This window comes from Papio anubis, chromosome 20 (assembly GCF_008728515.1).
Source record: "Papio anubis isolate 15944 chromosome 20, Panubis1.0, whole genome shotgun sequence".
Classification (NCBI taxonomy): Eukaryota; Metazoa; Chordata; class Mammalia; order Primates; family Cercopithecidae; genus Papio; species Papio anubis.
Window position 1 is genome coordinate 35,151,750 of NC_044995.1, and position 24,263 is coordinate 35,176,012.

The 24,263-nt window shown below is 51.1% G+C and overlaps 1 protein-coding gene across 4 annotated transcripts in view; it reads left to right on the top strand.

Annotated features, from left to right (window-relative positions):
- Window positions 1-24,263, top strand: part of CPAMD8 (C3 and PZP like alpha-2-macroglobulin domain containing 8) — a 118,237-nt gene that overhangs the window by 18,600 nt on the left and 75,374 nt on the right. For all 4 annotated transcript variants that reach the window (XR_004180354.1, XM_031659787.1, XM_021930849.2 and 1 more), the window contains exons 7-13: window positions 38-92; window positions 4,590-4,703; window positions 7,015-7,099; window positions 8,894-9,002; window positions 12,183-12,410; window positions 16,261-16,431; window positions 20,457-20,585. Coding sequence is in view for 3 of the 4 variants with exons in the window: in XM_031659787.1 (XP_031515647.1) it covers window positions 38-92; window positions 4,590-4,703; window positions 7,015-7,099; window positions 8,894-9,002; window positions 12,183-12,410; window positions 16,261-16,431; window positions 20,457-20,585 (891 nt within the window). In the remaining variant the exon portion in view is untranslated. The remainder of the gene's footprint in view (window positions 1-37; window positions 93-4,589; window positions 4,704-7,014; window positions 7,100-8,893; window positions 9,003-12,182; window positions 12,411-16,260; window positions 16,432-20,456; window positions 20,586-24,263) is intronic.

Consider the following 24,263-nt stretch of genomic DNA (forward strand, 5'->3'; position numbering starts at 1 on the left):
TTCACTCCGTGTGTCTGCCTCTCTCCACCACCAACAGGACCCCCGAGGCTCTCGGATGATAGAGTGGAGACACTTGAAGCCATTCTGCTGCGGTAAGTTTCTTCCTCTGGAGTTTGGGGGCTGCAGATGTGATAAACCTTCCAGGAAAATAGAATATGCTCTATCTGGGGCCCCCTCCCTAATGTACCCCCACTGCTGCCCCAGCTGGAGAGGACCAAGGAGGAGTGGAGGGCAGGTACCCACCTGGGAGGTGATGATGCCATGGGTTTGGATCTAGGAACCTCAGCCTGGCCCACAGCGCCTTCCCTGTGGATTTGGACCCTCTGCCCATGTTTCTCTGTGCCCAGGACTCAGGCGGGGCTCCGGCTCAGAACTCAAGACCTTTCTGGAATACTGGAGCACCTGCTCTCACCTTGTTTTTTTTATTTTTTGAGACAGAGTCTCTCTCCATCACCCAGGCTGGAGTGCAGTGGCGTAATCTCGGCTCACTGCAACCTCTGCCTCCCAGGTTCAAGCGCTTCTCCTGCCTCAGCCTCCCAAGTAGCTGGGATTACAGGTGCACGGCACCATGCCCGGCTAATTTTTGTATTTTTAGTAGAGACAGGGTTTCACCATGTTGGCCAGGCTGGTCTCAAACTCCTGACCTCAGGTGATCCACCTGCCTTAGCCTCCCAAAGTGTTCGGATTACAGGCGTGAGCCACTGCGTCCAACCTGCTCCCACCTTCTTCCTGCTGTGGGTTGCAGATTTTGTCAATCCCATTACATGAGACATTTTTTTTCCATCTAGAAGTCAGAAGGGACTTTGCTTTTTTTTTTCTTTTACTATAACTAGGAGGACTGTGTAATTGACATACCCCACTTTGCTTTGGCTGTGAGGGGTGTGATGCCCCAGGAGAGGGCAGGGGATAGGTAGGATGTGGCGAGTCTGGGGATGGCCATGCACACACCTTGGCTGTCCAGAAATAGGGTGACAGTAGAACCACAGCCAGGATCATGGAGGTCTCTTGGTGAGCCTTCCTCCTTTTGTCTCCTGTCTTGCGTCTCAGCCTCTTTTCTTCATCTTCCTTCTTCTTCTTTCTTCTTTTTCCTCTTCCTTGTCTTCTTCTTCTCCTCCTCCTCCTCCTCCTTCTTCTTCTTTCTTCTTTGGGTCTCAGCCTCTTTTCTTCTTCTTCATCTTCCTTCTTCTTCTTTCTTCTTTTTCCTCTCCTTCTCCTCCTCCTCCTTCTCCTCCTCCTCCTTCTCTTCTTCCTCTTCCTCTTCTTCTTCCTCCTCCTCCTCCCCTCCTCCTCCTTCTTCCTTCTTCCTTCTTCTTTCTTCCTCCCCCTCCTCCTCCTCCTTCTTCCTTCTTTTTCTTCTTCTCCCTCCTTCTCCTTTTCCTTTTTTTTCTTCTTTTTTTTAAGACAGAGTCTTGCTCTTGTCACCCAGACTGGAGTGCAGTGGCGCGATCTCGGCTCACTGCAATCTCTGCCTCCCGGGTTCAAGCCATTCTTCTGCCTCAGCCTCCCAAGTAGCTGGGATTACAGGCACGTGCCACAAGGCCTGGCTAATTTTTGTATCTTTAGTAGACACAGGGTTTCACCATGTTGGCCAGGTTGGTCTTGGACTCCCAAACTCAGGTGATCTGCCCACTTTGGCCTCCCAAAGTGCTGAGATTACAGGCGTGAGCCACCGTGCCTAGCCTCAGCCTCTTTTCTTCTGTTCCATCTTCCCTGTCTGCCTTCTTTACTCCCTCTCGTTCGCTCGATTGCTCTCTCTGTATGGCAGATATTTGTTGGGTACCACATAGATACTGCCATGGGGTGAGCTTTCAGCCCAATGCGGGGAGCAAACACGAACTAAACAGCCTGGATAATGTCAGTTGTGATGAGTGCTAGGAAGGAGAAGTTCAAAACTCAGACAGGGCAAACAGGGCTGTATCCTATCCTGGGGTGGCAGAGACAATCCTAGAAGGCTGCCTGGAGGAGGATCCTTTTCAGCAACAAAGAAGGAACAGGGGACGGCCAGGCAAAGCAAGGGGGCCAGGAAGCATGTCCCAGGCAGGGACCCGATGTATGGGAAGGGCTGTGGATGTCTAGGGGAGTGAGGTTGGAGACAGTGGACAGGACAGAGATGTTGAGCGCTGAGAGCAGGGGTGACGCTGGCATGAACCAGGGAAGAGAATGGACTTGATCTTTTTTTTTAAAACTTTTTTTTTTTGTTTGTTTTTGTTTTTAAAAAGGCAATTTCTGTCTCATGTTGTCACCTAGGCTGGAGTGCAGTGGCGTGATCATAGCTCACTGCAACCTCTACCTCTTGGGTTCAAGTGATCCTCCCACCTCAGCCTCTTGAGTAGCTGGGACCACAGGCACATGCCATCAAGCCCAGTTAATTTTTAAAATTTTTGGTAGAGACGGGGTCTCAAGATGTTGCCTAGGCTGACTTGATCTTAAGAGCACAGAGTTGGGGGAGAGGTCAACCTCCTGTTTAAAAAAACCATTTGGGGCCTAGCTTGGTGGCTCACACCTGTAATCCCAGCAATTTGGGAGGCTGAGGTGAGTAGATCACCTGAGGTCAGGAGTTCAAGACCAGCGTGGCCAACATGGGGAAACCCCGTCTCTACTAAAAATACAAAATTAGCCGAGTGTGGTGGCAGGTGCCTGTAGTCCCAGCTATTCAGGAGGCTGAGGCACAAGAATCGCTCGAACCCGGGACATGGAGGTGGCATGAGCTGAGATCATGCCACTGCACTCCAGCCTGGGCAAAAGAGCAAGACTCTGTCTCAAAGAAATAAAAAAATCAAAAAAAATTCTTTGCGATGTGTGTAGACCCATGATTCTCAACCAGGGTGACAGTGTCCCTCTCTCAGGGAGCATTTGGCAAAGATGGCCACAGACCCCTTACAAAACACGTGCTCGGGACACACATCCCTGAATGTCCTCTAACCATCAAAGGCCCACTTTGTCTGAATATGCGGAGGAAAAAGCCGTTTTAGCCGTCACATCTTCCGGCTCCAATGTGATTGGGAGAAGCCGTGGGCGCTGCTGTGGGTTTCGGGTTCTGTCGTGTCCCCTCCCTGTATGGCCCTCCCCATATGATCACTGGGGACAGGTGGAGCGTGTCACACTCAGGAGTGGAAGATCCCCTGGCAATGCCTAGAGTCAGTGTGCCCTTTCCGACTCCTCCACGGCTCCCAGTGAAAACAGAGCTGCGGACGGGGCTCAGAGGCACAGGTGCAAAGCAAATGCCAGCTCCCATGTCAGCGGCTGATGGTGTTTCCGGGGGGATGTTTGGGGGGAGAGAGTGCTCTGTGCTAAAGTGTGTGTGTGCTCTAGTTCAGTTAGGGGGTGGTTCTCACAGAGGGGTGGGGAGTCGGGTGGGAGATTCTGCCCCCAGGGGACATTGACAATGTCTGGGGACATTTTGGCTTGTCAGGACTTTTGTGGAAGACAAAGGGTGCAATGGGCGTCTGGTGAGTGGAGGCCAGGGATGATGCTCAGCACCCCTCAGTGCGCAGGACGCCCCCGCACCACAATGAATGATCTGGCCCTAAATGTCAGTAGTGCTGGGGCTGAGAAACCCTGTCCTGGCAGGAGACCCTGTCCATGGCGCATGCCTCCCTCCCTGCAATGTCTCTCTCTCCTTGCCAACATGTAATGTTATGTTATATATGTTTATAATAATATACCTTATTATATGTTATATAATGTATACAACATTATATCTCGATATATAATGTGCGCATTATATCATAAACATAATAACTGATATCTCATGTTATACAATGTGTACAACATTATATATGTTGCTAACATACATTATATAACATATATGTTATCATCATGCAATATAATATAGCAGTAATATGTATATACTTTCCTTATGTCTTCTAATATAGTAAAATATAATATATAATATATAACATTATATATAGTATAACACAATATAATATATATTATATATAACATAATATATATTATATATGTGTTGTGTGTGTGCGTGTGTGTGTATATATGTGTGTGTATGTGTGTATATATATGGGATTTCCTCCCAGGGGTGACTTTGCCCCCTAGAGGCGATATTGGCAATGTCTGGGGGACTTTTTTAGGTTGTTAGATTGTGGGGGGCATTGGTACTACTGGCATCTGGTTGATGGAGGCCAGGGATGCTACTCAGTATCCTACAGTGCACAGGATGCCTCCACCCCAGAGAGCCATGCGACCCCAGGTGTCAGTAGCGCCCAGGCTGGAAATGACTCGGGCTGGGGGGGATGGAGTGGATGAGCTGGGCTGGCTCATTTCCCTCGTTTGTCCAGCTCACTGCCTGCCCCTGGTCCTGGCTGCAAGGCTGTCCCAGGAACCCCAGGTCCAGTCTCTTCCTGCATCCCTTTGAAGCCCGCCAGGGTCTCAGATCTGCTCCGCTGGCGGGCTCCTGCAGAGTCCTGCTCTGCGCAGACCCCGCCAGCTTCTCTGTGGTCTCCAGTTCTCCTGGGGGGCTGCCCAGGGAAGGAGAAGGAGCAGGTTCCTGGCTCCCTCTTCCCGTACCTCCCTGTGCCCGTGGCTCTCTGAAAATGCCCTTGCCCAGGCACAAAGGGGTGTCTCTCTTAACACAGGCATCACCAACCTGAGCTTCCCCTTGTCTGATCAGCCTGTGTTGGGAGAATGGTTCATTTTTGCTGAAATGCAAGGCCACACGTACAACAAGTCTTTTGAAGTTCAGAAGTATGGTAAGTTGGAGAATCTCAGGGTCTTGGGATTTCAGATCTGGAAGAAACCTTAGAAACTGGTGAAGAAGGCTGGGTGCAGGGTATCTCGCCTGTAATCCCAGCCCTTTCGGAGGCCCAGGTGGGCGGATCACTTGAGGTCAGGAGTTCGAGACCAGCCTGGCCAACATGGTGATACCTCATGTCGTTACTAAAAATACAAAAATTAGCTGGGCGTGGTGGCATGTGCCTGTAATCCCAGCTACTTGGGAGGCTGAGGCAGGAGAATCACTTGAACCCAGGAGGCAGAGGTTGCAGTGAGCCAAGATCGCACCACTTCGCTCCAGCCTGGGTGACAGAGTGAGACTCTGTCTCAAAAGAAAGAAAGAGAGGGCTGGGCGCGGTGGCTCAAGCCTGTAATCCCAGCACTTTGGGAGGCCGAGATGGGCGGATCACAAGGTCAGGAGATCGAGACCATCCTGGCTAACATGGTGAAACCCCGTCTCTACTAAAAAATACAAAAAAAAACTAGCCGGGCGAGGTGGCGGGCGCCTGTAGTCCCAGCTACTCGGGAGGCTGAGGCAGGAGAATGGCGTGAACCCGAAAGGCGGAGCTTGCAGTGAGCTGAGATCTGGCCACTGCACTCCAGCCTGGGCGACAGAGCGAGACTCCGTCTCAAAAAAAAAAATAAAAAAAAAAATAAAAAATAAATAAATAAATAAAAGAAAGAAAGAGAGAAAGAGGAAGGAAGGAAGGAAGGAAGGAAGGAGAGGGAGGAAGGAGAGGGAGGATAAGGAGGAAGGAGAGGGAGGGAGGGAACTGGTGAAAATGGCAGTGAAGAAGTGGAGGATGACAGGAGTCCCCTTTTACTGAGGGCTTGTGATGATTGGGTATAGTTTCAGGGGATGGTCGTACACTCTTGCTTTTTTTTTTTTTTTTTTTTTTGAGGCAGGGTTTCACGCCCATCACCCAGGCTGGAGTGCAGTGCAGTGGTGTGATCCTGGCTCACTGAAGCCTTGACTTCCCAAGTTCAAGTGATCCTCCCTCCTCAGCCTCCTGAGTTGCTAGGACTACAAGTGTGAGCCACCACACCCGATTAATTTTTGTATTAGTAGAGACAGGGTTTTGCCGTATTGCCCAGGCTGGTCTCGAACTCCTGGCCTCAAGCAATCCTTCCGCCTCAGCCTCCCAAAGTGCACTCTTGCCTTTTATAGAGAAAAAGTATTGTAGGCCAGGCATGGTGGTGGCTCACACATGTAATCCCACCACTTTGGGAGGCCGAGGTGGGAGGATCGCTTGAGGCCAGGAGTTTGAGACCAGCCTGGACAACATAGTCCCTGTCTGTACAAGACTTTAAAACAATTATCTGGACGTGGTGGCACCTGCCTGTAGTCCCCGCTACTGGGGAAGCTGAGGCGGGAGGATCGCTTCAGCCTGGGAGATCAAGGCTGCAGTGAACTGTGATTGCACCACTGCACTCCAGTTTGGGTGACAAAGTGAAACCTTGTCTTAGAAAAAAAAGATGGCCGGGCACGGCAGCTAATGTCTGTAATCCCAGCATTTTGGGAGGCCGAGGTAGGTGGATCACTAGAGGTCAGGAGTTCAAGACCAGCCTGGCCAACATGGTGAAACCCCATCTCTACTAAAAATACAAAAATTAGCCAGGCGTGGTGGCTTGTGCCTGTAATCCCAGCCACTTGGGAGGTTGAGGCGGGAGAATCGCTTGAACCAGGAGGAGGAGGAGGCTGCAGTGAGCCAAGATCGTGCCACTGCACACCAATCTGGGATTCACAGCGACACTCTGTCTCAAAAAAAAAAAAAAAAAAGGGATTCTTAGGCTCCTACAAGAGTTCTCTCAGGACCCGATTCTTTCTGGTTTTCTGGCGGCTTCAGTGTGTCACCTCGGCCCCTGGTGACAAGATGGCTTGACACTCCCAAGGCTGAGTCCAGAAGCAATTGGAGAAGTCAGTTCTCCGCTGCAGTCACCCCGGGGATGCCCCTTGTTGGCTCCCAGGGTCACAGGGGCTGGGAGGAGCCTCCTGGCCTCGTGTCCACCCTGGGATAGGCTGGAATCCACTACACTCTAAGCACGTGGTCTGAAAGTGACAGGAGGAGGCCCCTTGAGGAAAATGGGGTCCTGGTCCCCCAAAGATGAGAAATAGATGCAGCCCACAAAATCCCCAGGGCTGCTCAGCAGAGCGGTGTGGGTGGGCACAGTGTCAACCTCGGCGGTGGCCAGGTGCTGTGTCCTGCACCTTGCACGGACGGGTGTCAGGGCCCCTGAGGCCACCTTAGGGACAGAAGCCAGCCCCTCCTCTCTGCTTTCTTTCTTCAGTGTTGCCCAAGTTCGAGCTCCTGATTGACCCGCCCCGGTATATCCGAGACCTGGACGCCTGTGAGACAGGCACTGTGCGGGCCAGGTGAGAAAGAGGGGCCCCTGGGGCACACTGCGGGGGCCCTTCCCCTTCCCCAACCATCACACCGCTCCCTCAAGGTCGTTCCCCTCCTCTGCTGCCTCCCTCCCTCCCACATGGGTGTGCCCCTCCCTTCCTGGTTCCCTCCTCCCTGGGATGTGCCCCTCCCACTAGCATCTCCCTTTCCTGTGACTCTCCCCTGTGGGTGCTCCCTCCTTAGGATGTGCCCCTCCCCTTAGAGTATCTCCCTCCTCCCCCAGGCTCCTCGCCTGTGGGCGCCCCCTCCCCGGGGTGTCCCCCTCCTCCTAAAGTATCTCTTTCCCCGCTGGGCTCCTCCCCTGTGGGTGCCCCCTCCCCAGGATGTGCCCACTCCCTAGAGCATCACCCTTTCCCGTGCCCCTCCCCTGGGGGCGCCCTCTCCCTGCAGTGTACCCCTCTCCCTAGAGCATCTTCCTCTCCCCTGGGCCCCTCCTTTGCCCTCCCCTTCCCTCTCCCCCGACAACTGTGCTTCCCCCTCCTCCTACAGGCAGCACTTCTACCATGGCCTCCCTGCTCCCCCAAGGGTGCCCTGTGCCCCGCTCCCTCCCTCCCTCGTACTTGGTGTCTCCCTGCCACATGAACCTCTTGCACTGTACCCACCGCCTGTCTTTGCTCGCATGCTAGTGTCCCCACCCTTATGAGCACACCCCTGTCTCTCCAAAGCATGCCCCTCTCCCACTGTGTGTTCCTTACTCAAGTCCTGCCCTTCCCCTCTAAAATCTTCCCTCCCCAAAGGTCTCCCCTACCCAAGGAATGCCCTACCCCCAGGGCGTGCCTCTCCTGCACTAGCATCTCCCTTCCCCAGGGCGTCCCCTCCCAACCCCACCATGTTCCCCCTTCCCCCAGAGCTGCTCCCCGCCCTCTGTAGGCCTCCCTGGCACAAACAGCACCCGCAGCCAGCGTGCTGACCCGAGAGGGGTTGATCCTTGTTGTTTTTTTTTCAGACGGAGTCTTGCTCTGTCGCCCAGGCTGGAGTGCAGTGGCACAGTCTCAGCTCACTACAAACTCTGCCTCCCGGGCTCAATCGATTCTCCTGTCTCAGCCTCCCGAGTAACTGGGATCACAAGCATGTGGCACCACACCCAGCTAATTTTTGTATTTTTAGTAGAGACGGGGTTTCACCATGTTGGCCAGGCTGGTCTCGAACTCCTGACCTCAAGTGATCTGCCCACCTTGGCCTCCCAAAGTGCTGGGATTACAGGCATGAGCCACCATGCCCGGCCTGCACTCTCTCATTTTGCTCCTGTTCCCCATGCACCGGCATTCCCTCTGCATCAGGAGTGACATACAGACATTTAAAGTTTCACCATCACCCCTGCGAAGGTAGTTTGATTCCCATTCTCTAGGTGAGGAAACTGAGGCTCAGAGAAGCCCAGTCCCTGGTTCAAGGTTGAACTTAATAGGGCGCTTAGGCTCAGGTGCCCCTCAGGGACCCACAGTCGCTCATGCCTCTGCACTACTCTGCTCCAGAGGAGCACCAACCTAGCCTTCTCAGTTCCAGAGTTCCTCTCTGACCCTCGGTCTCTTTTTCTGTCCACCTGGAGGCTTGGTGCAGAGGATCGGAGGGCCTTGGCATCTTCTGTCCTGACTCCAGGCTGCGGGGGGTGGGGGTGGGGCTGTCAGGACTGGATGCAGGGTGGGAAGGGAGCTGCATCTGTCACTGTACTAGTGGCCACACTGTGCCAACCTGGCCTTCCTGAGGCTGGGCCCTCCCTGCCATCTTGGCTGTGAAATTGAGCATGCTTTATCCTTTTGTTCCAGGTATACCTTTGGGAAACCCGTGGCTGGTGCCTTAACGATCAACATGACTGTTAATGGTGTGGGGTACTACAGCCACGAGGTGGGACGCCCCATCCTCAGAACAACCAAGGTGAGAAACAGGGATCCCTTCTACCCCCTGACTCAACCCCCAGGTTCACCTCCAAGATCACACATTTTATTTTACTTTCTTTTATTATTATTATTTTATTTACTGCCTTTAAAAAAATTTTGATTAGAGACAGGGTCTCACTATGTTGCCCAGGCTGGTCTTGAACTCCTGGGCTCAAGCGATCCTCTGGCCTTTGCACCTGAAAGTGCTGGGATGACAGGTGTGAGCCACCGCTGTTTTACTTTCTGAAACAGTTATATGGCAGGGATTTTTCTGATGATAAAATTCCTGCAGGCTGAATATAGAGACTTTAGAAAATATAAAAAGGAAGAAAATAAAGATAACTTGCTTCTCCAATAGGTGGACACGACCACTATCGATATTGTGATGTGTTTCCTCGCAGGTTACTGTATGTAAAGTTAAAAAAAACCCACCAATTTGGCCGGGTGTGGTGGGTCATGCCTGTAATCTCAGCACTTTGGGAGGCTGAGGCGGGTGGATTACTTGAGGCCATGAGTTCGAGACCAGCCTGGCCAACTTGGTGAAACTGCGTTTCTACTAAAAACACAAAAATTAGCTGGTCATGGTTGTGCATGCCTGTAATCCTAGATACTCAGGAGGCTGAGGCTGGAGAATCACTTGAACCCTGAAGGCAGAGGTTGCAGTGAGCCAAGACTATGTCACTGTACTCCAGCCTGGGCGACAGAGTGAGACTACACCTCAAAAAACAAACAAACAAAAAAACATGAATAAACACTAATTTTATTCCTTGGAGTCCCAGCTTTTAATATTTGGAAGGCAGAGGCAGGAAGATCTCTTGAGCTCAGGAGTTCGAAGCCAGCCTGGGCAACATAGTGAGATTCCCATCTCTAAAATAAAATAAAAATGTAAACAATTTTATTGAGATATCATTCACATTGCATACAGTTCACCCATGTAGAGTGTACAGTTTGATCATCTTCATATGGTTGCAGAGTTGTGCAACCAATGCTGTTATCCAATTTTAGAATTGTTCCACCATCCTTCCCTACATCCTTCATGTCCTTTTGTAGAGAATCCCCATTTTGCTCCTCCAGTCCCTGGTAACTACTAATCTGTTTTCTGTCTCTGTGGATTTGCCAGTTCTGGACATTTCTGTGAATGAATCATACACTATATGTCCTTTTGTGTCTGGCTTCTCTCACTCAGCATCATGTTTTTGATGTTCATCTACATTGTAGCAGGATCAATACTTCATGCCTTTTTTATGGCTGCATCGTATTCCCTGGTACAGATGGACCACAATGTGTTTATCCCTTCATCCAGTGGTGGACATTTGGGTTGTTTCTGCTTTTTGGCTATTATGTCTCATGCTACTATGAACATCCCTGTGCAAGTTTTTCTGTGGACCTACGTTTTTGTTTCTCTTGGGTTCCTTCCTAGGAGCAGAATTGCTAGGTCAGAGGGTAACACTGTGTAACCTTTTGAGGAAATGCCAAATTGTCAATGTGGCTGCACTGTTTTACATTCCCACATGTTTAAAGTTTTGTAACCTTTTTTGGTCTTTCAGCATAATGTTACATTGTGAGTGGGCAACTGTACAACAGACATCCTCCTTCCTGGAGATTCCCATCCCTCTGTAGGTGCCCTGACATTAACCCTTTCAGCACTGGCTCTTCCTCACCTCCCACCCAAAGCTCCTTCTTAGTCCCTTTCCCACCTGGGACGTATCTGCTCCAATGGGTTCCCCTCTCTTATATCTGAGATATCTTTAATTTAATTTAATTTAATTTAATTATTTATTGAGATGGAGTCTTGCTGTGTCTCCCAGGCTGGAGTGCAATGGCGTGATCTTGGATCACTGCAGCCTCTGCCTCCTGGTTCAGGCAATTCTCCTGCCTTAGCCTCCCAAGTAGCTGGGATTACAGGCACGCACCACCATGTCGGGACAATTTTTGTGTTTTTAGTAAAGACAGGGTTTCACCATGTTGGCCAGGTTGGTCTTGAACTCCTGACCTTAAGTGATCTACCCCCGCTGGCCTCCCAAAGTGCTGGGATTACAGGTGTGCGCTACCACGCCTGGCCCATCTCTCTGCTCTCTGAGGCTTCTCTTCCATGGATTGGACACCATAACCCCCCACCTCTCCCATTCCTGCCACTGGCACCTTGGAGAATCCCAGCCATTCTCCTGGGAGGCTACCAGCTCATGGTCTTTGTCTTAGTTCTGTCATTTCTGGAGTGATTTACTCCACAGCTCTTTCTGAATAAGGATTATTTGCCAAGTCCCAGGGTGGGATCCTGAGATAGGAATTGAATGAGGGAGTTCTGGTGCCCCAGAGTGGGGCTGAACAGGTTCAGATGCCCCCTCTGTTGCCTGGGCTGTGGGAGATTGTGTCAGCATGGGAATCTCTTTCCTCTTTTTTTTTTTGAAACCGTCTCGCTCTGTCTCCCAGGCTGGAGTGCAGTGGCTGGATCTCAGCTCACTGCAAGCTCTGCCTCCTGGGTTTATGCCATTCTCCTGCCTCAGCCTCCCCAGTAGCTGGGACTACAGGCGCCCGCCACCTCACCCGCTCGTTTTTTGTATTTTTTAGTAGAGACGGGGTTTCACTGTGTTAGCCAGGATGGTCTCGATCTCCTGACCTCGTGATCTGCCCGTCTTGGCCTCCCAAAGTGCTGGGATTACAGGCTTGCGCCACCGCGCCCGGCCTCTTTTTTTTTTTTCTTAACTCGGGCTGGAGTGCAGTGGCACAATTCAGGCTCACCTCAACCTCTGCCTCCTGGGTTCAAGTGATTCTCATGCCTCAGCCTCCCGAGTAGCTGGGATTACAGCTGCCCGCCACCACACCCAGCTAATTTTTTATATTTTTGGTAGAGATGGGGTTTTGCCATGTTGGCCAGACTGATCTCGAACTCCTGACCTCAAGTGATCTGCCTGCCACGGCCTCCCAAAGTGCTGAGATTAAAGGCATGAGCCACCTTTTTCCTCTTCTGCCCAATGGAGCCAACATCCATCTTCCCTGGGATGTTGTCCAGATCCAGTGAGGGACCCTCTGCACGGTCCTGTGGCATAGATTGGGTATGTCCTCCAAGCTGCCCTCCAAGCAGCTGAAGAGTCTTGCACCTCAGGTGTGTGTTTCAGGGACATCCTTCAAGGACACTCCGACCCTGAGCGAGCACGGGCTGCGTTTTTCCTCCCTCCAGATCCTCGGCTCCCAGGACTTCGACATCTGCGTGAGGGACATGATCCCAGCGGACGTCCCCGAGCACTTCCGGGGCAGGGTCAGCATCTGGGCCACAGTGACCAGTGTGGACGGGAGCCAGCAGGTGGCGTTCGACGACTCCACCCCCGTGCAGAGGCAGCTGGTGGACATCCGGTACTCCAAGGACACGAGGAAGCAGTTCAAGCCGGGCCTGGCCTATGTGGGGAAGGTAACTTGGGGGTGACTGTACCACATCCCGCCCCAGGACCACTGTGAAACCACCACCACTAGCCACTAGCTCCGCAGTGGTGACTCAGCTGAAAACGGATCCCCTGACACAACCTTTGCGGAGTGTGGTGAGGGCTGGTGTTCCAGGTGAGGGGCAGGGGACATTTTCCTCCAGGGGAAAGGACGATCTACTCTATTCCACTTGGGCAGACATTTGAGTAGCCATTTATTTATTTACTTATTTATTTTATTTATTTATTTTTTTGAGATAGAGTCTTGCTCTGTTGCCCAGGCTGGAGTGCTGGAGTGCAATGGCACGATCTCGGCTCACTGCAAGCTCCGCCTCCTGGGTTCATGCCATTCTCCTGCGTCAGCCTCCCGAGTAGCTGGGACTACAGGAGCCCGCCACTTTGCCCGGCTAATTTTTTGTATTTTTTTAGTAGAGACGGGGTTTCACCGTGTTAGCCAGGATGGTCTTGATCTCCTGATCTCATGATCCACCCACCTCGGCCTCCCAGAGTGCTGGGATTATAGGCGTGAGCCACCGCGCCCGGCCTTGAGTAGCCATTTATTAAAGCAGCTCCTCTAAGGCAGTCCTGTTTCTTCAATGGGTTCTTTTTTTTTGAGACACAGTCACACTCCATCGCCCAGGTTGAAGTGCAGTGGCTCCATCTCGGCTCACTGCAACCTCCGTCTCCCAGGTTCAAGTGATTCTCCTACCTCAGCCTCCTGAGTAGCTGAGATTACAGGCACCTACCATCAAGCCAAGTTAACTTTTGTATTTTTAGTAGAGATGGGGTTTTGCCATGTTGGCCAGGCTGGTCTCGAACTCCTGGCCTCAAGTGAACCTCCAGCCTTGGCCTCCCAAAGTACTCGGGTTACAGGAGTGAGCCATCACTCCTGGCCCTTCACCAGGTTGATTTTAGCCCCTGAGGACCTAAGTTGAGAGCCCTGCAGAGGTAGATCTCCTGTTCCTGTGACTGACAGGTGCAGACCTGTGTGACATTTTGAACGAGCCTCTGCCTCCCACCCACCACTCAAGTCTTATGCACAGTAAATTTTGAGGTGTCCAGATGTCGTGATCCTTATATATGTTTTTTTCTTAGAGATGGGTTTTGCTCTGTCGCCCAGGCTGGAGTGCAGTGGTGAGATCATAGCTCCTTGCAGCCTCGACATCCTGGACTCAAGCAATCTGCCTGCCTCAGCATCCTGGGTAACTGGTACTGCAGGCATGAGCCACCAGGCCCAACAAATTTTTTTTATTTTTAAATTTTTATTTATTTATTTTTGAGACAGTCTCGCTCTGTCACCCAGGCTGGAGTGCAGTGGCTCAATCTTGGCTAATTGCAACCTCTGCCTCCTGGGTTCAAGCGATTCTTCTGCCTCAGCCTCCTGAATAGCTGGGATTACAGGCATACCCCACCACACCCCGCTAATTTTTGTATTTTTAGTAGAGATGGAGTTTCACCATGTTGGCCAGGTTGGTCTCGAACTCCTGACCTCAGGTGATCCACCTGCCTCAGCCTCCCAGAGTGCTGAGATTGCAGGCATGAGCCACGGTGCCTGGCTAATTTTTTAATTTTTTGTAGAGATGGGATCTTGCTGTGTTGGTCAGACTGGTCTTAAACTCCTGGGCTCAAGCAGTTCTCCTACCTCAGACCCACAAAGTGCTGGGATTGCGGGTGTGAGCCACTGCACCCAGTCATTATTATTATTTTAACTATTAAACTGGGGTAGGCTGGGCATGGTGGCTCATGACAATAATCCCAGCACTTTGGGAGGCCCAGGTGGGTGGATGACCTGAGGTCAGGAGTTCAGGACTAGCCTAGCCAACTTGGTGAAATACTGTCTCTACTAAAAATACAAAAATTAGCCAGGTGTGGTGGTGGACACCTATAATCCCAGTGACTCAGGAGGCTGAGGCATGAGAATTGCTTGAATGTGGGAGGCGGAGGTTGCAGTGAGCTGAGATCACACCACCGCGCTCCAGCCTGGGAGACAGAGTGAGACTCTGTCTCAAATAAAAAAAACAAAAAAATAAAAAAATAAACCTGGGGTAACTTCACCCCAATTGCAGCAGCAGGAGTGGGGCAAGGCCAACAGAGCCCAGTGTCATGCAAGGGGAAAGTGGGCCACACCCCTGGCCCTGCGTCTGCCTGCACCCAGTTCCCTTTTGCTGTCCATGAGGGCTGCTGGCTGGCTGTCCTCACACTGAGTTCTGACCCTCTTGCTCTGCTTTGGAACCTCCTTTTTCTTCTCCGTGCCAGTGTTGGAACCACCTCTATCCCATGCACAGAGACCTATCTCCTGTGTCCCTGGCTTTGAGGGCCCCAGCTTGAGTAGAAACTAAAGTACCTTGTGCAGGGTCAGAATGTGTGTGAAGAAGAGGTCTAAGGCTACAAATGTGGTAAAGAGCATTTCACATATGACAGAAAATATCTACCATCTGCGTTCAAGAAAGGAGTGGTTAGACTGGGCATGGTGGCTCATGCCTGTAGTTCCAGTGCTTTGGGAGGCTGAGGCAAGAGGACCACTTGAGGCCAAAAGTGTGAGACTAGCCTGGGCAACATAGTGAGATCCAGTCTCTACAAAAAATAAAAATAGCCCAGGTGTTGGTGGCTCACACTTTGAGAGACCAAGGTGGGAGGATTGCTTGAGACTGGGAGTTTGAGACCATCCTCAGCAATAGACCAAGACCTCAGCTCTACAAATTTTTTTTTTTTTTAACTTAGCCAGGCATGGTATTGCACACCTGTGGTCCCAGCTATCAGGAGGATGAGGCAGGAGGATTGCTTGAGCCCAAGAGGTAGAGGCCGCAGTGAGCTATGATCGGGCCACTTCACTCCAGCCTGGGCAACAGAGCAAGACTCTGTCTCTCAAAAAAAGAAAAAAAAAAAGAAGGGAGTGGTTAATGAGGATCATGTGGGCTGAATCCTGATTCACTCCATCACCAAATACCTGCACAGCTGAGGGCTGTTTTAGGGTTCTTCAGAAGCTCCTTTTAAAACATCCATGTCTGCCTCATTCTAGCTGGCTCTCCAACCAGTCTGAATGGGTGAGGTTTAAGTGTCACACTGAACTGTCCATACCCTGATATGGCATCAGACTAATGGCCGGCACATGTAATTTGTACTTCATGACCTCTTTGCCAAATCCAAGGGCATGAAGGTCTACCTTTATGTTTTCTTCTAAGAATGTTATAGCTTTAGCTGTTACATTTAGGTCTGTGATCCATTTGAGTTTATTTGTGTATATGGTATGAGGTAGGGATGCAACTTCATTTAAAACATTTTTTTTTTTCTTAAGAGACAGGGTCTCATTCAGTCACCCAGGCTGGAGTGCAGTGGCACCATCATAGCTCTCTGCAGACTTGAACTCCTAGACTCAAGTGATCCTCCTGCCTCAGGCTCCTGAATAGTTGGGACCATAGGCACATGCCACCACTCCTGAAATTTTTAAGTTTTTTGTAGTGAGGTCTCACTATGTTACCCAGGCTGGTCTGGAACTCCTGGCCTCAAGTGATCCTCCTGCTCTGGCCTCCCAAAGTGTTGGGATTACAGGTGTGAGCCACTGCACCCACCCTTCCATGTCTGACTTGGAAGCCTCTTGAGTAGCTGGGACCACAGGCACACGCCACCACGCCTGAACCTGTGAGTCCTTCTTTTTTGTTCCCTTTAAGAATTGTTTTCGCTATTTGGGACCCGTTGGATGCCGTGTGAATTTCAGGAGCAGTTTGTCAATTTCTACAAAGAAGCCTGCTGGGATTCCAGTGGAGATTGTGTTGATTCTGCAGATCAGTTTGGGGCGCATGGCCGTCTTAACTCTGTTGTGTCTTGGGTGACCTTTTCTAGGTGGAGCTATCCTACCCAGATGGCAGCCCAGCTGAGGGGGTGACGGTCCAGATTAAGGCAGAGCTGACACCGAAGGATAACATCTACACCAGTGAAGCTGTGTCCCAGGGTGGACTGGTGGGGTTTGAAATCCCCTCCATCCCCACGTCAGCCCAGCACGTGTGGCTTGAGGTGGGTGAGTCCCATGGACCCTTGTTATTCAGTAGGTACGGACTTGGTGACTCCCCTAGGCTGGGTGCAGGCACCTGATCAGTGGGCCTGGAGCCCATCCTAGCCCTACAGCAGTACACGTTCCACTGGACAGTGGGATGGACAACACAGCCATCCTGGGATCGGGTAGGTCAAAGAGAGATAAGGGTGCCTGGACCAGTTGTAGCAAAGGAGTCTTGTCAGAGGGGATCTCTCCAAATGGACTCCTGACTATGGGGACGTCAACCAGGCTGCTTCTGGGAGGGTGGAACAGCCTGGGTGGAGGTTCAGAGGCAGACCGTGATTATATGGTCTCACAGGCGCTCAACCACATTGAGTCATTTTGGAAAGAGATTGGGTAGTGGTTTCCGCCACCTCACAGAGGTGCTCTGTGGAAGGCAGTATCGGGGGAAAGAGTGATCTTATTTTTTATTTTTTAAGAGACAGCATCTCACTCAGTTGCTCAGGCTGCAGTGCAGTGGCACCATCATAGCTCACTGCAGCCTCGAACTGCTGGGCTAAAGCAGTCCTCCTGAGTTAGCCTCCCAAGTACCTGAGATTACAGGTGCATGCCTGTAATTAGCACCACACCCAGCTAATTTTTAAAATTTTCTGTAGAGGCTGGGCACGGTGGCTCATGCCTGTAATCTTAACACTTTGAGAGGCTGAGCTGAGCGGATCACCTGAGGTCAGGAGTTTGAGACCAGCCTGGCCAACATGGGGAAATCCCGTCTCTACTAAAAATACAAAAATTAGCCAGATGTTGTGGCAGGCGCCTATAATCTCAGCCACTCGGGAGACTGAGGCAGGAGAATTGCTTGAACCTGAGAGGCAGAGGTTGCAGTGAGCCGAGATTGCACCGTCGCACCCCAGCCTGGGCAACAGAGTGAGACTCCATCTCAAAAACAAACAAACAAATCAATAAATAATAAATTTTTCTGTAGAGATGGGATCTTGCTATGTTGCCCAGACTGGTCTCAAACTCCTGGCTTCAAGCCATCCTTCCACTTCAGCCTCCCAAAGCATAGGGATTACAGGCCATGAGCCGCCATGTCTGGCCTGATCTGATTTTTGATACGCAGTGATCACTCCAGAGTCTTCAGTGAGGGGTGGCTCAGGGAGGGCCCAGGCAGGCAGACAGGAGGTGAGGACAGAGAGGTCCCTAAACTGGAGCTCTTGAAGAAGTAGATCGGCAGGCTTTGATGTCCCATCATCAGGGGAGGGAAGAACAGGAGGGATTGGAGAGGATGTCCCAGCGCTTGGCTTTGGGAACTGGCAGTGGACCTGGCGGCCCTGCAGAGAGTAAATACGTAGATGGGAACTGAGGACACTGTGGTCACTTTGTCCTCTGTGGGCATCATGTCCCTAAAGGTTTTAACTACCGAAGCCACTGCCTTTGCCACTCGACATTCACAGCCAGATGTGTTCACGCTTTCTTGTGTTGGATCTGCTGCTCGACACACAGCAGCTGTTTGGTCACCTGGGCCACTGTTCTGTTTTTTTTTTTTTTTTTTAAATGCAGAGTCTTGCTCTACCACCTAGGCTGGAGTGCAGGAGTGCAATCTTGACTTATGCAACCTCCGCCTCCCAGGTTCAAGTGATTCTCCTGCCTCAGCCTCCCAAGTAGCTAGGATTACAGGTGCCCCCCCCTGCCACCACGCCTGGCTAATTTTTGTATTTCTAGTAGAGATAGGGTTTCACCATGCTGGTCAGGCTGGTCTTGAACTACTGACCTCAGGCAATCCACCTGTCTCGGCCTCCCAAAGTGCTGGAATTACAGCTGTGAGCCACTGTGCTGGGCCCACTGTCCTGTTTTTTTTTTTTTTTATTGTTTGTTTGTTTGTTTGTTTTGAGACGGAATCTCGCTCAGTCGCCCAGGCTGGAGTGCAGTGGCGCGATCTCGGCTCACTGCAAGCTCCGCCTCCCGGGTTCACGCCATTCTCCTGCCTCAACCTCCCAAGTAGCTGGGACTACAGGCGCCCGCCACCACGCCCGACTAATTTTTTTGTATTTTTAGTAGAGATGATTTTCACCATGTTAGCCAGGATGGTCTTGATCTCCTGACCTCGTGATCCGCCCGTCTCGGCCTCCCAAAGTGCTGGGATTACAGGCTTGAGCCACCGCGCCCGGCCCTCCCACCACCTTTTAATTACAGCTTTACCATAGCAAAATGACACAAATTAGAACCAACCAAAGAGAAAGATGCATAGAGCGAGGTCTGGGCGATTCCCAGATTGGAAGCTTTGTGTGTGCTCTGTACAGAACCAGGATATATCATCCCCACAAGTTGAGCATTGCTAAGCAGGAAAGTTCACCTGAGCTTTGGCATCCAAAGTTTTTTGTAGGGAACTCATTTCATCTGCATGATTGATTAAATCACTGGCCATGGGACTGATCTCAGTGTCCTGCCCTCTCCCTTCCCTGGAGGTGGGGCTGATATCCTGTGACTCAAAGCCCAGCGGTCTAATCACACAACTGGCCTTTCTGGTGTGGCCCATTTATACCCTATTTAGAGTCCCAGGAGCCAGAGACAGAGGCAGGCCAACTTTTTTTTCTTTGAGATGGAGTTTTGCTCTTGTTGCCCAGGCTGGAATGCAGTGGCATGATCCTGGCTCACTGCAACCTCTGCCTCCCATGTTCAAATGATTCCCCTCCCTCAGCCTCCCAAGTAGCTGGGACTACAGGTGCATGCCACCATGCCCAGCTAATTTTTTGTATTTTAGTAGAGACAGGGTTTCTCCATGTTGGCCAGGATGGTCTTGATCTCCTGACCTCATGATCTGCCCACCTTGGCCTCCCAAAGTGCTGGGATTATAGGTGTGAGCCACCGCGCCCAGCCCAACTTCTTTTTAAAATGATTTCAGAGACGTGGTCTAGCTCTGTTGTCCAGGCTGGAGTGCAATGGTGTGATCATAGCTAATTGCAGCTTTGAACTCCTGGATTCAAGTGATCCTCCTGCCTCAACCTCCCCTAGTAGATGAGTCTCCAGGGATGCGCCACCACGCCCCAGTAATTTTCAAAAATTTTTTTGTGGAGACCGGATCTTGCTGTGTTGCCCAGGCTGGTCTTGAACTCCTGGGCCCAAGTGATTCTCCCACCTCTGCCTCCCAAAATGCTGAGATTACAGCTATGAACCCACTGTGCCTGGCCCCCAACACCCTTCGACCAATTTTTGACACTTTCTTCTTCTTCTTCTTCTTCTTCTTTTTTTTTTTTTTTTTTGAGACGGAGTCTCGCTCTGTCGCCCAGGCTGGAGTGCAGTGACCGGATCTCAGCTCACTGCAAGCTCCGCCTCCCGGGTTCACGCCATTCTCTGGCCTCAGCCTCCCGAGTAGCTGGGACTACAGGCGCCCGCCACCTCGCCCGGCTAGTTTTTTGTATTTCTTAATAGAGACGGGGTTTCACCGTGTTAGCCAGGATGGTCTCGATCTCCTGACCTCGTGATCCGCCCGTCTCGGCCTCCCAAAGTGCTGGGATTACAGGCTTGAGCCACCGCGCCCGGCCTTCTTCTTTTTTTTTTTTGAGACAGAGTCTTGCTCTGTTGCCCAGGCTGGAGTGCAATGGTATGATCTCGGCTCACGGCAGCCTCTGCCTCCTGGGTTCAAGCAATTCTTATGCCTCAGCCTCCCGAGGAGCTGGGATTACAGGTGTGCCCCACCACTCCTGGCTAATTTTTGTATTTTTTTTTAGTAGAGACAGGATTTCACCATGTTGACCAGGCTGGTCTTGAACTCCTGGCTTTAGATGATCCACCTGCTGCAGCCTCCCGAAGTGCTGTGATTAGAGGCGTGAGTCACAGAGCCCAGCTGGACGCTTGCTTCTTGGAGCTAGGAAGACCGGGCTGGACAACTGGATACTATTCCCTGAGGATTGGGGAGGGGGTTCTCCAAAGGGATACTGGAGCATGAGAGGGTGTTGCTTCTGAGCAGAGCAGGCAGAAGCATCCCCAAGACCCCCTTTCTGCTCTTGGGACTCAGGTGTTGACCCAAGTGTCTTCTGTTCTTCAGACCAAGGTGACAGCACTGAACGGAAAGCCCGTGGGGGCTCAGTACCTGCCCAGCTACCTCTCCCTCGGAAGCTGGTACTCCCCCAGCCAGTGCTACCTGCAGCTACAGCCACCCTCCCACCCACTGCAGGTAAGATTTTCAGGTGCTGCCCTTCCTGGGCCATGCGGGATCCAAAAAGCAGCATGAGCCGGGTGCCGTGGCTCAACCTGTAATCCCAGCACTTTGGGAGGCCGAGGCGGGCGGATCACTGGAGGTCAGGATTTTGAGACCAGCCTGGCCAACATGGTGAAACCCCATCTCTACTAAAAATACAAAAATTAGCCGGGTGTGGTGGTGCGTGCCTGTAATCCCAGCTACTCGGGAGGCTGAGGCAGGAGAACTGCTTAAACCTGGGAGGTGGAGGTTGCAATGAACTGAGATCACACCACTGCACTTCAGTCTGGGTGACAAAGCAATATTCCTTCTCAAATAAAAAGCAGCATGAGTGAGCCTCTAAGGCAGCAGTAGTCAGCCTTTTGGGCACCAAAGATTAGTTTTGTGGAAGACAATTTTTCCACGGACCGGGGCACAGGTGCAGGGGATAGTTTCAGGCTGATTCAAGGACATTATGTTTATTTTGCACTTTATTTCTATTATTATGACATTACAATATATAAGGAAACAATGATACAACTCACCATCAAGTAGAAGCAGTTGGAGCCCTGAGCTTGTTTTCCTGCAACTGGACAGTCCCATCTGGGGGTGATGGGAGACAGTGACAGATCATCAGGCTTTAGATTCTCATTAGGGGCATGCAACCTAAATCCCACGCAAGCGCAGTTCACAATAGGGTTCACGCTCGTGGGAGAATCTAATGCTGCCGCTGCTGATCTGACAGGAGGCGGAGCTCACATGGTAATGTGAGTGATGGCGAGCGGCTGTACATACAGATGAGATTTTTGACTGCTGGCCTGCCACTCATCACCTGCTGTGTTACCCGATTCCTAACAGGCCATGAATCAGTACTGGTCCATGGCCCTAGGAGTTGGGGACCCCTGCTCTAAGGGACCTAACACTGCAGGTGACACAGGGATCCCATATCTCCCCAGCAAGGGGAGAATTCTGTGGAATGCATGCATGCATTACTATTTATTTCTTTTCTTTTTTTTTTTTTTGAGACAGAGTCTCACTCTGTCACCCAGGCTGGAGTGCTGTGGCGTGATCTCAGCTCACTGCAACCTCTGTCTCCAGGGTTCAAGTGATTCTCCCACCTCAGCCTCTGGAGTAGCTGGGATTGCAGGTGCCCACCACCACGCCTGGCTAATCTTTGTATTCCAGTAGAGATGAAGTTTCACCATGTTGGCCAGGTTGGTCTTGAACTTCTGACCTCACATGATCTGCCCACCTTGGCCTCCCAAGGTGTTGGGATTACAGATGTGAGCCACCACGCCCAGCCCATTGCTATTTCTTTCCTTTTTTTTTTTTTTTTTTTTTTTTGAGATGGAGTCTCGCTCTGTCACCCAGCCTGGAGTGCAGTGGCCAGATCTCAGCTCACTGCAAGCTCCGCCTTCCAGGTTTACGCCATTCTCCTGCCTCAGCCTCCCAAGTAGCTGGGATTACAGGCACCAGCCACCATGCCCAGCTAATTTTTGTATTTTTAGTAGAGACGGGGTTTCACTGTGTTAGCCAGGATGGTCTCGATCTCCTGACCTCGTGATCCACCCACCTCGGCCTCCCAAAGTGCTGGGATTACAGGCGTGAGCCACTGCGCCCGGCCAATAGACTTAAGTTTTTAAGAGCAGTTGTAAGTTTATAAAAACCTTGAACAAAAAGTAGAGTTCCCAACCGGGTGTGGAGGCTCACACCTGTAATCTCGGCACTTTGGGGGGCTGAGGTGGGAGAATAGCTTGAGCCCAGAAGTTTGAGACCAGCCTGGGCAACATGGTGAAATCCCATCTGTATCAAAACAAAAGCAAATCAAAAAAACCCCAGCTGGATGTGGTGGTGCATGCCTGTAGTCCCAGCTACTCAAGAGGCTGAGGCAGGAGGATTGCTTGAGCCTGGAAGATTGGGACTGCAGTGAGCCATGATCATGCCACTGTACTCCAGCCTGGGTGACAGAGCAAGACCCTGTCTCAAAACTAAACTTAACTAAACTTTACCTGTAGCTTACTATTGACCAGAAGCCTTAGTGATGACATAAAGACTCATCGAACACAGATTTTGTACTTTCTATGTATGATATACTGTATTCTTACAATAATGTAAGCTAGAGGAATGAAAATGTTATTAAGAAAATCATAAGGTACACTGGCAGGCGCAGGTAAAAAAAAACAGTAGTAAAGAAGAGAAAATATCTTGACTGTTCATGAAGTGGGAATGGATCATTGTAAAGGTCTTCTTCCTTGTCGTCTTCATGTTGAATAGGCTGAGGAGGAGGAGGAAGAGGAGGGGTGGGTCCTGCTGTCTCAGGCAGAGGTGGAAGAAAATCTACATATTAGTGACACGGGCAGTACAAACCTGTATTTTTCAAGGGTCAACTGTGTATATGTGCATATATATGTATATGCTGTGTACATGCGTGTTCATAGACATCTAGATACATACATACATATATATATATATATATATTTTTTTTTTTTTTTTTGACAGAGTCTCACTCTGTCGCCCAGCCTGGAGTGCAGTGGCACAATCTCAGCTCACTGCAACCTCTATCTCCCAGGTTCAAGCACTTCTCCTGCCTCAGCCTCTCGAGTACCTGGGATTACAGGCACCTGCCACTATGCCCGGCTAATTATTTTTGTATTTTTAGTAGAGACAGGGTTTCACCATATTGACCAGGCTGGTCTCAAACTCCTGACCTCAGGTGATCCACCTTCTTCGACCTCCCAAAGTGTTGGGATTACAGGTGTGAGCCACCGCGCCCGGCCATACACATCTATATTTAAAGTCCATCACCCCTCTGTTAACTCCGTGGGCTGGTGGCAGGCTCACTGGCTGGGCCGTTGGCATCCTGGCCGCAATCCCAGCAGAGCCTCTGGCTCAAGCTACAGCCCCAGCCTTGGCAGAAATGTCACCCCTAATGGAAACCAGTTGCCATTACAGCACCCAGGGCCCTACTAGCCCATAAACCTCTCACTCCTTTTCTGATCACATCGAGGCCCCTGGGGTTCAGCTTGGAGGAATCGTGGCGCCGAGACTGCCTGTTTCCTGGGATTAACAGCCCTTTGCAGAGGTTGTAAGAATGAGAAGTCAGACAGGATCATGCCCAGCTTGGCTGAACACACTGTTCTTGTTGTAATGCCATTAAACCAGTGGTGCAGGGCGGGGACACTGGCACTGGCCTCCTCCTCAGGGGGCAGGAAGGAACCTTGTGTTCTCAGCTGGCCAGACTGTTGTTCTGATTAGGGGAGACCTGGCTCTGTCACTTAGATTTTGCTCCCCGGGTGACATCTCAATCCAGTTTGAGGTGGCTCAGCAAACGCCAGCTCCTCCTTCCCACCAAACTGCTGTGAGTGGCCCAGGCATAACCTCAGGGCATAGAGGGAAGATGGGTTCATGCTGGGGCTAGGATGGGCATGGTGTGGGGACCTCTTTCTCTTCTAGCACCAGGGCCCAGGCAGCGGGGAGCTGGGGTCTCAACTCTCCACGTCTCAGCACCTACCCTTCTGAACCTGTTTTGCTTGTTAAACAGGGGCTGTCACTCCAATCTTTTAAGATTGTTTTGATGCCACAAATTTAGTAAAGAAGAGGAGAAAGGTTTGTGCTCTCCTTTTCCACCCCAAGATCTCAAGCAGAAGGGGACTTTTGTGTGGGTGTCTTTTTTAT